The 15,479-nt window shown below is 36.7% G+C and overlaps 2 protein-coding genes and 1 long non-coding RNA gene across 5 annotated transcripts; 2 read left to right on the plus strand and 1 right to left on the minus strand.

The window, feature by feature from the left end:
- Positions 1-561: 561 nt before the first annotated feature.
- Positions 562-6,888, plus strand: LOC133521348 (uncharacterized). 3 transcript variants are annotated; one of them, XR_009799891.1, is made up of 3 exons: positions 3,973-4,846; positions 4,956-5,122; positions 6,701-6,888. It is a non-coding gene; the product is annotated as an uncharacterized LOC133521348 (long non-coding RNA). The 3 variants fall into 3 exon arrangements; XR_009799892.1 differs by having other exon boundaries at positions 3,973-4,834; XR_009799890.1 differs by having other exon boundaries at positions 562-5,122.
- Positions 6,881-11,617, minus strand: LOC133521313 (uncharacterized). The gene is made up of 8 exons (XM_061856211.1): positions 11,292-11,617; positions 11,011-11,131; positions 10,121-10,853; positions 9,450-9,652; positions 9,054-9,163; positions 8,411-8,617; positions 7,674-7,900; positions 6,881-7,436 (listed from the first exon to the last, which is right to left on the minus strand). Exons 1-8 carry the CDS (start codon positions 11,409-11,411, stop codon positions 7,205-7,207), a joined length of 1,953 nt encoding a protein of 650 aa, XP_061712195.1. The 5' UTR covers positions 11,412-11,617; the 3' UTR covers positions 6,881-7,204.
- A 1,064-nt stretch (positions 11,618-12,681) lies between these two features.
- Positions 12,682-15,457, plus strand: LOC133521327 (decapping and exoribonuclease protein-like). Its single transcript, XM_061856236.1, has 4 exons — positions 12,682-13,339; positions 13,449-13,713; positions 13,786-13,924; positions 15,095-15,457. The coding sequence occupies exons 1-4, from the start codon at positions 12,853-12,855 to the stop codon at positions 15,356-15,358; spliced, it is 1,155 nt and encodes a 384-aa protein (XP_061712220.1). The 5' UTR covers positions 12,682-12,852; the 3' UTR covers positions 15,359-15,457.
- Positions 15,458-15,479: the final 22 nt, after the last annotated feature.

A 15,479-nucleotide genomic window follows, 5' to 3' on the forward strand; every position in this document is an offset into this window, starting at 1 on the left:
GCATTATTGTGCTCCTTATGTATGAGTATACCCTATCTATAATTATATAATATCATTGCATGTGGGTAATATATGGCGCCGAACCAGGGGGCCTACCGCGAAAACCGATATTCGCAAATTGCGGGGATCTTTCTCTTTTACTCTCACCAAGACGTAATTAGAGTGACAGAGAAAGAACCCCGCTATTGACGAACTTCGATTTTCGCGGTTATAGCCCAGGGGCCCATTTCTCGAACCTTATTAGACTAATATTATTAGTCCACGAACTATCAATCCGTATGAGTTACCATGACAACATACCAATAATATTAGACTAATACCGTTCGAGAAATAGGCCCCAGGACCCCAAGACTAGGACATGATGTCGCCATGCTCCTCGTTATTGAGAATTTACGAGGCAAATACTGCTGAAGACTAATGAAAGTTTTTTTTTCTAGCGCGATCTTACACCAGCGGAAGTAAGACTAAAAGCAACGATTAAGGACCACCAGAGAGAATACTGTCAGAAGTGCCTGGAGGTTGGTTATTACTGTGGAGACTACGCCAGGCTCTATGGCAAACTCTAACAAACCGTTAAATGCTGGTGTCCATTTTAGCCACGGCCACGAAAAAACGTCTTGTGCTGGCAGCATCAATCGCTTCGGTACATTTGTGGTTTATTTGATTTTTACAAACCAGATGCACTGCACGCGTCTGCGCTATGAGATTTTGCTTTTTTTTCGAGCTAATATCTATCTATAGTCTGTCAAGCCATTTCCGGCAGTAGAATGAAGCGGCAAATTTAAAAAAATGTAGGCGCAAAGGGTTATCTTCCCATAGAAAATTAGAATTTTTCTACTAATAAACAAAGATGTTTGAGACTGACATAGCATATTGCTGATTAAAGAGGGAAGAAAACCTTTGCAATCCTAACCGAACGTACGTAAATTTTTGATGAAATCTCGGGAAAAAGGGTTTCCACTAACTAAATCTTAAAGAATCACTTTGATTTTGATGTCAATCGCTTCAGCATAATATATTCAACGTTTATAGGTTTCGCTTTTTATTTTTAAATTACATAGTTTTTATAAAACAAACGTATAAAACGCGATTAAAACTTGGCCGAATTAAGCCGTTTGTTTCATAAAAACTATGTAGGTAATTAAAAAAAAAGTGAGACCTATAAATCTAGAATATATTACGCTGAAGCGATCGACATCAAAATCAAAGTGACCAAATTTCCTGAAATAGAAATCTCATCAAAAATGTTCGTACGTCGGTTATGATCGCAAAGCTATTCTTCTCTCTTAAGGCACCTGACCCATGTAAGGCCCAGTACGTAATAAAGCCCACTTTTATAATATTTGATCTTTTTTACAAAAATGGTTGTTGTTACTAATAAACATTGTTTCTAATCCAAAACTACTATTATTACGTCGATGATTCAATAACTAATTTATAAAAAAAATATCTTTAATTTTTGTATCCAAACCATAAATAAGGTGGGCCTTCCTTACATGGGTGTGGTGTGGTCTGCATTTTTATTTTTTTTCTTTTATTTAAGTTTGGAGCATGACGAGTCTAGAGTAAATTCGATTATTAAAATACAGAGTGTGTTAAACATAGTGACTAGGTAAACTGGCAAACCAATTTTGTCACTAGATAGGTGTTCTCACGATGAATTTAGCCTACATTTTACAAATTTGCCGCCTTTTTCTACTGACGGTAATGACTTGCCGGACTATATTTATGTATAAGGCAGTGTTCATTTTTAAGTAGGTTTACGGCGGAAGAATCCGATTTTAGCTTCTTGTTTTTAAAGTAGGTTTTCTTAGAAACAATTAAAATTATTACAAAGTTTGTAACTGTAAGTAGATGTCTTGAATTCAGCAAATAGTTTTGTTTATAAGTTCATTTTTTTTTTCTAAATACTTAAATTGGTGCTTTAAGTAGCTATTATAACAGTATTTCAGCGAAAATAGCTTAACAGGGGAGACTATAGTGTTATACCTACAGAATGTTTTTGTTTTGGTTATAATGTAACTAATTGTTTTCTAGTATATTCTATATATTTATCATATATCAACGAGTAAATGGGTATGTTGATTTTGTAAGGCCTTGGCACTTGCCAAATTCCTACACACTTGTCTATGAATTGATAAATAATAAATATAAAAGCTCTCCGACCAACTTTATGCATAACCTTTCCCAGATCTTGAATGAATCTGCCGAAATGTACTAATGTGTTACGAGTAAACCAGGTTTGCTCTTCGGTGCAACTTGTTCGCGAGTGGCCCTCTTGTTAAGCATTGAACTTATTGTGTTCGTTGTCAATTGTTTGGTTAAGTTAGTTACAGAGGTCGTTATCAATATGTAGATAAAGTTATTTATTATATATAGATATATATATATATATAAAATAATGTTATTCAAAAACAAAAACGACTTATGCCATTTCCTTTCTGTGAAGTAGACATCTACTCTGCAATCCCACGATGATACACCTACCATTAAACAATGATAGGTTTAATATGTAACAGCCTGAGAAAAAGTCTAGCCTCAATATAAAACAAGTTCATAATTTTAACATTATTTGTACCGTCGTGAATTATTTTGTAATATCTTATAATAAATAAGTTGCATTATGAGATTTGTTTTTGATTAAAATACCTGGGCTATAACCGCTAAAGTCGAACTTCGTCAATTGCGGACATTTTTCTCTGTCACTCTAATTACGTGTTAGTGAGAGTAAGAGATAGATCCCCGCAATTTGTGAATTTCGATTTTCGCGGTAGGCCCCCTGGCGCTTAACTTTATAGCATGAATTCGGAATTTTTGTAGAAACAAAATTAAACTGATGTGTCTTGGGTACTCCTTGAAGACGAATTAACTCCATTGTAGACGTCCACGGCTACGGCACAATTTACTGTGTGAGAAGCAAAAATAATATAGGTAGGTATGTAACAAATACGTACCAAAGACGGTCAGCTGGTGAAAGAATACAAGCTACATGATAACAATAACATGAGTGTACCGCAAGGTACTGGAAAATAACACGAATCGCCGTTCTACGAAATTGTATAGGAAGTATTTTAATATGAGGACCGATAACAGCAAAGAGAATTAAGAAGACCAAGAGTACTCACTCCATACGGTTTTGTTACAAAAAATACTATTATTTTCGTAGCCCGTATGGCGACCCCTACGGTCGCTATAAGGACTCTGGTTGGCAAAAAAAAATACATTTGATTATTCAATAAAATAACCACAAACAGAGAAATAAGTAAGCATGTGTTGTTAAGTGCTTACTCCATACATCAGTTTTGTTTTGTTACCAATACGCTTATTCGTAGTCGTCACGTCATGTACCGGATCTATCAGTAGGTACTGAGGGCCTACCGCGAACCACGTTCGACGTGTTGCCTCCCTGTCACACTTACGTACGAATTAACAAGTGCACCAGAGAGGCAACACGTCGAACGTGGTTGGCGGTAGGCCATCTGCTACTAGTGCTACTTGACAATAGATGTTGCGACGAACGAAAAGTCTAATGCTCAATAAGTTTCTGCTAATATTATAACCGTATTAACCGAACTCTATTTACAATTCCTTCTTCTTGTAATATTAGTTGTAAATTGTTGAGAAATACACTTTTCGTCAGTCGCGACTCGCGACTTTTATAACATCAGGGCTATTACCGCGAAAATCGAAGTTCGTCAATTGCGGGCATTTTTCTGTCACTCTAATTACGTCTTAGTGAGAGTAAAAGAGAAAGATCCCCGCAATTTGCGAATTTCGATTTTTTCGTTCGACGTGTTGCCTCCCCTGTCACACTTACGTACGAATTTACAAGTGCGGTAGAAATGATTTTACAAATAAGTACCGACTTAAACTATAGATTCTATAGAAGATACCTAGATACCTACCTACTTAAGTAGGTACAAAATATAAGTTAATTGACAAACTAGCATTATAACTTGCCTATAGGTGTATATATCAAAATAACTATGAGCAAGATAAGTAAGTAAATATACTTTATTTTGCATCATTCGGTATTTTTTTACAGAAAGCTAAATACCTAGTCTTGCCTAAAAACCGGCGGTCTTATCGCTAAAACGATCTCTTCCGGACAACCAAGACAAGAAATAAGTAATTATAATATTCCGTATATATATATTATATATGCATTTCATTCTGACAAGTGACTGCGAAACATTTTAAAAGGTCATATCTCCTTGCAGTAACCGCAGTGTTTACACCTATTTGATATATCTATATATAGGTATATAACAATAAATTTGTCGTAAATAAATATTACATCTTTAAAGAAATTCGATACCACCTACATAGCTTGCAAGTATCGTAATTATAAATAATAACAATAGGTGTACTTATATTGAGAATGTTTACATTTCCTATCTATCGAATCGGAAGAGCAAAAACAATATTGTACCTAACCTAACCAAGTTGGTGGTTACTTTACTAGTGGGTTTTTTTTTCCAGTAGTTACCAGTGGTAAAAGGTGGGAAAAAGATCCCAGTAGTAACCACTGGGAATGAAAATGAAAATCCCAGTGGGAATAACCCATTTCTTTCGCATACATTTTGGCATATACGAGCGCGCGGCGATGCGACGTGCGTACGTGAGCGCGTGTGACAACCAACTGGCCAAAGAGCATATAATCACTACGTTCTCAACTGGCTTGCTTTTGTACCGTGAACGGGACGAGATTCGTAGGCATAATCCGAGCTCGCGCGGAGAGCAAAGAGCATATAATCACTATGGCGGAGAGTTCCATAGGCCTGATTCCAGCCTCTTCCACAATCAATACTCTGCTCTAAATATACTCCATAGAGTTACGTATAAGGTTATTTTACTGATATTGGTGTAATTGGTGTAGTCAACCATTTGTCAAAATTGACGGTTATGCAGATATAAATATTTTAATCAGTAAAATATGTTTTCCTCCATTTTAGGTTGTAGTTGTAGCGATAATCATGATTCCAAAGTAGATAATATACAGTATGACGATGGTACTGTGGAGACCATGGACGCGGCACAGCCCTTTCCAAGCTCGGACCAGATCTGGGGAATGGTGGGCACTATTTTGGCCATTGGAGCAGTTTGGATGATATTCACAAGGGTACGATATATTTACACTAACCTAATAATAGATACCATTTCGTACCATTTGGCGTTGAAACTCTAGGTCCACAGGATCCCAGCGCTCACAAGTTTTTTGCAGAAATCGCGAAGCGTCTGGTTGACGTAACTGGTGACCGAAGAGCTGGCGGCTTCCTCGCACAACGTATCAGTATTGCGATACGAGGAAATGCCACCATCATCCTTGGTACAATGCCTCAACGGCCTATTTTAGATAATTTAGCTTAAGCTAGCTATAGTAATTATATATATTCTTATTGTAAATAAAAAGATAGTGTGATTATTAAAAAATAGATTGTTTCGCTTTGATAGTCTGTATGATACTAATTGTTATTTTAACACATTCACTGCTGGGAACCCACCTGGTGGGCGCTCGTGAACTTTGTTCAGATGCCGGACAACCCCCTGGGCGGGTTGTTTTGTACGCAGCTATAGACCACCGATTTCTGGGGTAGTGCGCCGTTTTTTGTCTGGCAGTGAATGTGTTAATTAAGTTCCCATTTGTACCAACTACAGTCGAATAGATATACCGAGATTATGACGATGCTTTCCTTGTTCGTAGAGTGCGTGTAGGCTTTACTCTGCACTGGCTACATATAAAAATATGACGTTTACAGCGGCACTTTCACACTGTCGCTGGTAAATACGTCCACAGTTAGCTTCGATATACTCTAGTTCATTAAACCTTTGAAAGCCAGACAGCGAAGGAATATGCCGTGCCCCGGACGCCAGGCGATCTATTCAAGCGAAATTGAACTCTACGGAGGCCCGCGTAAGACCCTTTTGCATTGGCGAAGCTGACGGCTGTAGCTGTCGTTGGCGTCCTTTTGTCCGGGTCTGCCTAAAACGTAGTCTGACTAATTCGCGATATGACAAAACTTCATTTGAAATTCGCTATTCGTCTAAATCGCTATTGACCTATTACTTATATTACCTATTTCGCAATATGTCCCAAACGCAGTAAGCCTAAGTAGCTGTTTGTCCATTTCGCGATACGCCTAATTACCAGTGAGTAGCTCGATCTACGCCCTAAACGCGTTTGTTCCGCGTAGCGAAATTCCTAGTCGCCCCCCAAAGTGTAATGTTTTCAGGGAAGTCACAATTATTCAGGTTAATAGTTAGATAGGTTAGGTAGCTTCAGATGCCCGGAGGGCAAACTACCCAGAAATAGGAGCCCCGCAAAGCGGGGCTCCGTCTAGTTACGTTTAAAGAAATGATTTTGGAAAAGAAATTATTAGAAAAATTACAGGAGAAGTAACACTAGAATCGCTTTTGGATACAAACTTAATACATAAGTGTAAGTCTCTCTGTACCAGATTCGCTTTTGGACAATAATGCAAGAGGCCTAAGTCTTCTTGTGCCAGATTCGCATTTGGAAAAAAACTCATTAGGCCTAAGTCTCAGTGCGACTATTTCTCGGTTGGTCTAGGCATAACGCGAATTAGTCAGACTACGTTTTAGGCAGACCCGGACAAAAGGGTTGGCGTCCTTGGCAACACTTTCAAAGGGGTTAAAAAACAATGGTTTTACCAGGAATAAATAACATAACACATTACAGATGAAACGCAGCCGCAAGGCTTCGTACCCGCCATCACAAGTCGTCCACGGAAACGACAGGCAGCAACCTCTCGCTGCCGCTCGTCTCGCCCCACTGAAACAGGGCTCGCAGCGCGAAACACAGACCTCGACCGCATGCAACAAGCGTTGTAAATAAAACCTTTCAAATTAAACACGTTGCTAACAATATTACATTTTATTTCATTTCCATTAAATTTTTTCATAATAAAGTATATAAGAATATAAATGTCCTCTCTTTATGTCATAGTAATAACTCTACAATCTAAAGTAATATAAATGGCAAAAAATGATTTCTTATCTTATAAACCTAAAATGGAAGCCCACAAGGGCGTATGCTGCTCGTAGCTTGCACGCGTTATGTTGTATTATCATTTATCTATAATAGTGACATCAGCAGCCAAATTCTAACTTAAATACGCGGTATAGAAACTATAAACTATATATTCTTCCAATTTTATACCTTTAGGTATATCAATAAAAAATCTTAGCAAGTATTATTGAATAAGTCAACCGTATCCTCCGACTGGATCCTCTGATACTCCTGCAGCAAGTACTTGTGCTCATCGGCGACGTGGCCGCGGCTCAACAAGTACACCAGGATGTACTGGTAGGGGAAGACGGGCACGTTGTGGCGCGCGAAGAAGCGGAGCTTCACTCGCTGGATCACCTTCATGTCGACGAAGCAGTAGTCAGCTGTGCAGCAACTGCCCGGAGTTCTGCAAGTTACCAATGTGTCTATTTACAAAAGCCGGTTTATGGAAGCGCCAAAGAGCTTTTGACGTTGATATAATTATATTATATGTGAGTCGCATCAAACGGCTAATACGCAGTGATAACGGATTTATGAATGCGTTGTATGAATCCTTTCCCATGAAAACATTTGCAAAGTTAGTGCACTTGTATATTTATATCATTTTGATATTATATATTTATATCATAACATTCATACCAACCTTGGATCATATGTAATCGGTTTTGCCTTCAACGTTTTGAATATCATCTGATAATATTGTCTATACTTCTTCTTCATGATTAGTACAATTTGCTTGCCCTCGAACGGGTACTTGGCGCTTAGCGCTTGCAGCTCCAAATGCCAGTACACAGCTGCCTTAGCCACTTCGACGCTTGTGTTGTCGATCTCGAGAATTTTAGGATGTTTCATCCATTCATACATGTTTTCCTGAGAAACACAATTACCAATGTAGCTAAATTGACGAATTACATTTGACCTTAAATAATTTTAGCATTTGCTTGCTTTTCGATAACAATTTAAGGAAGAGACAGCTGCAGCTAAATAAAATAAACGAGGACACAAAACTAGCAAAAACGGCGTGTCAGCTCTAAACCACATATTATTTTATAATACCTTTACATCTTATAAAAATAAGTCCCCCGCCGCGTCTGTATGTATGTTCGCGATAAACTCAAAAACTATTGAACAAATTTTCATGCGGTTTTCACCTATCAATAGAGTGATTCTTGAGGAAGATTTAGGTGTATAATTTGTTAAGGTTTACTCGAGTGAAGCCCGAGTAAGTCGCTAGTTATGTACCTATGAGACATTGTACTAGATAAACAAGGGTAAGACTTTGGTAAAACTTTAAAAGCTGATACAAAAAAAAATCTTATGTATATCAACATATCAGTGTATAGTGATTATTTCGCATGTGATGTGTACAAGTATACATACGTTCAAAAACCTCTTGGATCGGAAACTATCGTATATAAAGTTGATGTGTAGCAGCCATTTCCCTGTGGACAGGGCGCACACCATCATCCCCGTGAACGTGTCGTTGGGCAGCACGGCTATGAAGTGCGTCGCCAGCATTTCCATCTTGGTGTTCTCGGCCACCACTCCGCCGAGCTCGTTTATCATGGCGACGATCCGATCGCGGTCCTGCACCAATTTACATTTTCTATTTAGATTTATCTCAGTTAGTGTAATAAAATGTTAAAAATTAAATTTGTAATATTTCCCGGTTTCCAATTGAGCTCAGATCATACTTACGTAATTTTGGTCGCATAGCAATGCCATGGTATGTACCAAGAAGCTGATCTAATGCTGGAGACTAATGGTAGCCATAGAATGTATGTACTGTTTGGGTCTGATACAATTCATAAAGGCTTAATCAAACCCTTATAAGCTCAGAGTGTTAAATCTTAAAGTACACCTCTGAACTGGCGGAGGGAAGCTAAGTCTTATGAATTAAGGATTAGGTGTTTAAGTTTAGGCATAATGTACCTTATACTGACAGATGAATTCCCATCTGTGCCCACTTCTTGTATGGCGGTGCTCACGTGGGGTGGACACAGATGAGAGTACACCTACTTACATGTATAAATTCTGACAACATGAATACATTTTTGTTGCATGTACATATCAAATTCTGCTTCAATTTCCATGAATCCTCAGAAGTGCCGCTGGGTGAGTTATAATCAGTGTCTGAAATATGAATTTTGATATAAAATGTAGAGGCTCATTCATCATGTAGTAATTACATGAATATAAATTAAGAAACAAATTGAAACAGTTTTGCCGTGCTTACAGGGCCGGATTAAGGGGTGGGCAACCGGGGCTACTGCCCTGGGCCTCCACAAAAGAGGGGCCCCCCACAATACAGAATTCGGTAAATTTACCATTTTATTTGGAAAAAATTTGGGGCCAGGGGGCCTCCACTCCTTTATTGCCCGAGGCCTCCAGACCTCTAAATCCGGCATTGCATGCTTACCTGACATCTCATCATGCCAGCACTTCAGGCGGCTAGTGGCCTGCAGTTTGTCCTTGATTGGGCTGTAGCTATTCACTTTTTTCTTCAGTCTGTAACTCTGGATATATTTTCGGAATGGCAGATAGTTTGAAGTTTTAACTTTGCTTGTTTCAAAAAATTTACGAAAGCTGACTTTTTTCGGTGTGCTCTGATTGCTAAAAGTGCTGCATAAAACAAAGATTGCTTAGCTTTTGTTATCTTTGTAAGGTCTAGTAAAATTATAACAGTTCTGCTTTTTTAAGACAGTCACCTCTTTAACTGAACTATACTGAATGTTTTTGCTGGGCTTAAACAAGTGGTACAGTAAGCATTAAAAGTTACAAAGCAAACAAAGTTTTCAAAGTTATTTGTAATGTAAGAGTAGCTCCTTTAACTACAAAGTAATTTACAGATCATTGAGAAAATGTAAACACGTCAACCATTTTGCTTGGCTACTTTTGCTACCGCCTGAACAAATCAACATGCTTGTTCTTATGGGTACAATGTAGAACAGTTTAGTAATGACAGCTCCAGAAATAGTAAAGGTAAGAAACTTATTTGTTTAAAAGCTCAATCTTACATGTTACTCAAATGTTAGTCAATAAGCCATGTAATAAACCCCACCATGCCTACATTTGAGAGTATACACTCACGCATTTAGATTTAGTACTTTATTGGGACTTGAATTAGGTGTCTCATTCTCCTCAATCTTTTTGCAATCAATCTCTTGATATATGTCTTCAATAGACCAACCTATCTGGCGGCGCACAGCTTTTGGCTTCCTTGTCTTTTCAAACATTGAAGGGACTTTGTCCACACAATCTATGTCTGTGTCTGTCATTACAAGGTCAAATTTAAAGTGCACAACCCGCAGGTGCTCTAAGTATGCCAATTTCTCTGTATGAATTTCATGACAGATAGGGCAAACTAAGTGATGCAATTTAACATTGAGGGTGCACTTGTTGAAGTGTAAGACATAAGATTCATATTTATCAAACTTATTGTCACAGAGGACACATGAGATTAATAGAGGCAAGGGTTTCTCTGGAGTGGTGGTAATCAACCTTGCTGTGTCTGACGGAGTGACATCTGTTGCCACCAGAGTCTCACTGCTGCTGGAACGCTGCAGCTCATTGTTCTCAATGCTACATATTACACGGCATGTATGTGCTCCCAGATTACTGTGGGACTGGTTACAGTACACACATATGATAGAGTCTACATCACTATCTGTTTCATCACTAACATCCAAACTTGTACCCACATGCGTTTCTTCCTTGATGACATTCTGGACATTTTCACCCTCTGTCGATTTAGCATGCATGTGAAACTCTTTGTTTAAGAAGTCATTGTATTTAAAAACTTCTGGCTTCTCTAAATTTTCTTCTGTAAACATGAATTAATACAATTATGTTACAAATTGATAGCAGTACATTTTGTGCCTCTCTTCTATTTTTTTTTTCACAAATATGGAATAAACATGTGTATCACATGCACCAAATACATTTTAATCTGCAATACTACTCTTTTTCTAAATATATACCTGGTGGCTTTTGCAGCATTGCATTAATTCTTTCGCACTGGAGTTTAAACAAGTATGCAGTGCTCAAGTTCTCTATGCAAGTTGTGCAGACACGATCAGAATGGCCATCTCCTTCAAAAATCTGCAACAAGCATACTGTTTACCAAACTATAGGTTTTCTATAATGTACTATTAAATCTTAAAACTCGCCTTTCGGTGACGTAGGTATTAGACATTTTTTTGTACAGCAACGGATATGCTAATTATTCCTGTTATTTCAATCTAATTAATATGTTTCTTACCTGAATGTTTGCGAAAGACATAACCATATCTGATAGTTTTATGGATTCATCTTGCTCAAATATGGAGCAGAAATCTCCAAGTTTTAAACAAAGCCTACACTTATGAAAAGGCTTTTCCATCTTTATTGTTTTCCTGTTTCCTTCTTGACCTCCCACATCGCAAAGTTAATTTATCATCACCTTACAACGTTGAGAACTTTACCTTATTTATTTACACACTATGTACACAAAACGACTTTATTCCGCTAATATAATTCCATATTCACAAATTAACTACTGTACACCACACCACACCACAGCAAGTTTCCACCTACGACACTTAGACACTTAGATCCATGGCAGTTATTTCAAAATAATGTCTCAAATTTAATGGTGCGTTTAAATACTTGGTCTGTTTTGACTTTTTGAGTGGAATTAATGCCAGTCATAGGTGGGATAATTACATCGACCGATTTGATAATAAATAATTTTAAAGAAAAAAAACAGAGTTCAATAAGGGAGACCGGTGAAAGAAAGCTTATTTTTGATTTACAATTTCATACAATTAAATTAAAAAGACTGATAAAATACCGGCAATAAGGTATTGGACTATATTTAAAAATACATTATTTCACACCATGCATGAAATAATATTAAAAAAAGGCTATAAGTTTGGTTAAAGAGTTGAGAAGTACCCTCAATTCCTCATGGAATCCATCATCCAAACTCAAGCTTGACAAAAATGTACCTTGAAAACCTAACTGCTTGACAAACATGCGAAGGGAACTAATTGCCAAACGTGAACTATGCGATGTTGAAGAGTTCCATTCTGTTCACCATCAGCAGTTCCGCTAAATATATTTTCAAAACTGTTCAGAAATGACGAAGTAAAAACATACACTGGGGTGTGGAATACATACACCCCGAATTGATAACCTCCTTTTGAAATCTTGAAGTCGGTTAAAAAATTGGCATGAATCTCCAACTTAATCACCAATATTGGATTTATGGTGATTTTTGAGCGCTTTTTATAAAAATGCCCCCAAAGGCGAATACTAGCGTCACATATAGGTATTTTACCGGTAATATAGGTTATAATCGGCGGTCGAAATCGGCTAGCCAAATTGGCGTTTGCATCCACACCACCTGATTTGATCAGACAATTTATTAGATTGGCGAAAAATTGTTCCCGTCTGGACTGACCTTTAGACCTCTACGCATGCAAACGTGCCCCGTGTGCAAGTACTTAATAAGCAAGCATTGCAAATTGATTGCAAATCACCCTTCCGTAGTGAGATTGTCAGTTGGCTTAAAAGAATCGCATCCAGGCCACAATCGTTAAAAAAAAAAGAGATTGTCAGACCAAATGTCAATGTCAAACGCGTCAGCGTCACGTCACATACATTTTGTAAACCGAAGAGTTAAGTATGTAAACAACTGAGAAACAACCTTAATTATTCGTAACAGCAAACCAAAGAGCAGCAAACGTTCCAGACTAATTTATCACTGCATATGATATTTTTTTTATTTTATTATAAGCACTCTCATTCTGATTGTCATAATAAAGCACTAATTGAGAACTATGCAGCCTGAACTTCCTGTTACTGCGGAAAGATTCTGTGGAAATTTCCCTAATTTTAGACGTCCAACTGTAATTGGTTACATTGGTTTAGAAAACCTGAAATATGCTCGAAAAATTAATAATACAAAAGTTAATTTCGATCTAAATGTTCAGTTAGAAAATGCCATTCACAAACCAGAAGGTCTAGATGTGAAATTGAATGATTTATTGCAATTTCTCCTGGAACATGAAGCAAGATTAAATATGCCCAGAGAAAACAAATTACAAAATGCCAGATTCTTCTGCTACCGTGGTCTTATGACTTGTGTAGCATGCACACCCTATGAAAATAAAGAACCATGGAAAATTGTTGTTATGCTGTTTAAAGGAAATATATTTTTATGTGCCAGGGATACGGAAGAAAAAATTAAGAGAGTAAGTAATATGACCCAGGAAGAAAAGAAATTTACATCATGGGGTTATAAGTTTGAGCAGTATATTTTATCAGGTTAGTCATTTTCATTTTTAATTATTTCTCTCAGTGTTTTAACTGGGGACTGATCAATTAGTATGTTTTATCTTAACAGTTCTATGAAATGTGTTCTACATATTTTCAGATACTCCAGATACTGAACCTAACCCAAATATACCTGTTGATGAGACCGAAGAATTTTCATTAATATTTAAAACACATTTAAATCAACATAGCATCATATATGGAGCTGAAATGGATGGGATTTGTTGTAATAATGGAAGGATTGCACCACCACCGACAACAGAAATTGGAGCTGATGCAATTGTGCAGTATCTCTCTACTAAGGAATTTATAGAGCTTAAAACAAGCAAGCAAATGGAGCATCCACGCCAAGAAGCCAGTTTCAGGTTTGAATGTTTAGTAACAATCTAATTTGTTTTTGTTAGCTTTCATTTAAAATACTTGTTGTTATCTACCAGGCGATTTAAGACAAAGAAGTGGTGGTGCCAATCATTCCTTGTGGGCATAGACACTGTGCTTTGCGGATTTCGGGATGATGCAGGCATTGTAAAGGAACTCAAAACATACAGAATGAGAGATTTAACAAGGATGTCACAGGTATACTTCCACTATGAATTAATTCATGACTAATAATATGGGTGTGTGTGTCCACTAAATGTACCTCATATTCTACAAAAATTACATCCAAAATTATGAGTCCAAAAATTCTCAGTATATCCCTTGACTTATCATGCTTCCACTGTACAACAAAAACAATATTATGTCTGAAAGAACTTTATAAAACTAACAAGGAAAGGTACCCAACTGTCCGGTTCCGATTTGATTTATATTTATATATTTTCAATTCAATTCAATTCAAATATACTTTATTCATGTAGGCCTAGCAACAAGCACTTATGAATAGTAAGACAGTATTACATATAATTATCTTAATCTAATTATCAGAGCAATTTATTGATGTTGTAAATATTATTCCATATATAATACTAATGAATATAATTCATATATCAAATTTAATACTAAAATTTTCACAAAATATAGTCATACAAAAAAAAAATGTATAAAAAATACTAGTCTAAAAAAAAATACTAGTCTAGAGTAGTATATGTTATAGAGTAGTCTATAATAACAGACACGTATTTTTTGTAGCTACCCAAACTCAACCTATTGGGAGAAATTGTCCTCCAAAGTACTAAGAAGTTACTAAATCTTCTAACTTCTATAGAAAGTGATGCTCCAGCAACTTGCTAGTTAATGGCTTGTTTGAGTATATGTTTGAGAACAGGAAAAAATCATGTACACATGTTTTATTATATCTGCTTAAACTCAAGTTTTCCTAAAAAAGCACCCGTCTTTATGTGTAACTTTAGTAATAAGATATTATAAAATTCGAATGTCGATTTTTTAGGAAAAAAATGAGTTTTAGCTGATATAACAAAACACGTGCTCATTATTTTTTGCTGCTTTCAAACATATACTCAAACCAGCGATTAACTAGCAAGTTGCTTGAGCATCACTCTTTCTATAGGAGTTAGAAGATTTAGTAACTTTTTAGTACTTTGGAGGACAATTTCTCCCAATAGGTTGAGTTTCGGCAGCTGAAAAAAAATACGTGTCCATTATTTTAGACTACTCTATAACATATATAAATATAAATCAAATCGGAACCGGACAGTTGTGTACCTTTCCTTGTAAGTCATAGTGAAGCTTTATGTTGTGAGATAATACATTTATTTTTATATTTATAAGGGCTGTTACTATTTTCAGAGATACTGGAATCCAAATGTATGTTTTAACTTCTTGGATGCCTTTCTGTCATATGTAAAGAGATGTCTGGCGAGTGTAATCAGACAAAAACATGGTGATAATGCCGTAAACAATTTACAAGCATTGCCACTCATCAGTATTCTTTTGGAGTGGAGACCGGGTATGCCTGTGCAACTAGCTGGAGACTACTGCCATGAAGATGACACCATTTTACATGAATGGTTCACCAGCAAATTTGGAAAATTTGACAAAAGCACCTGCTAATCACTGTTTATAGTAGTTGTAAGCTGCAAGAAAATGTTTTTTATTGTTAAAGTTTGTGATGTTTTCTATTGGTAGTTATGAACAAATAATATATAACAAGATGTTGTCATTATTACTCAGC

This window comes from Cydia pomonella, chromosome 1 (genome assembly GCF_033807575.1).
Source record: "Cydia pomonella isolate Wapato2018A chromosome 1, ilCydPomo1, whole genome shotgun sequence".
In the NCBI taxonomy this organism is placed as follows: Eukaryota; Metazoa; Arthropoda; class Insecta; order Lepidoptera; family Tortricidae; genus Cydia; species Cydia pomonella.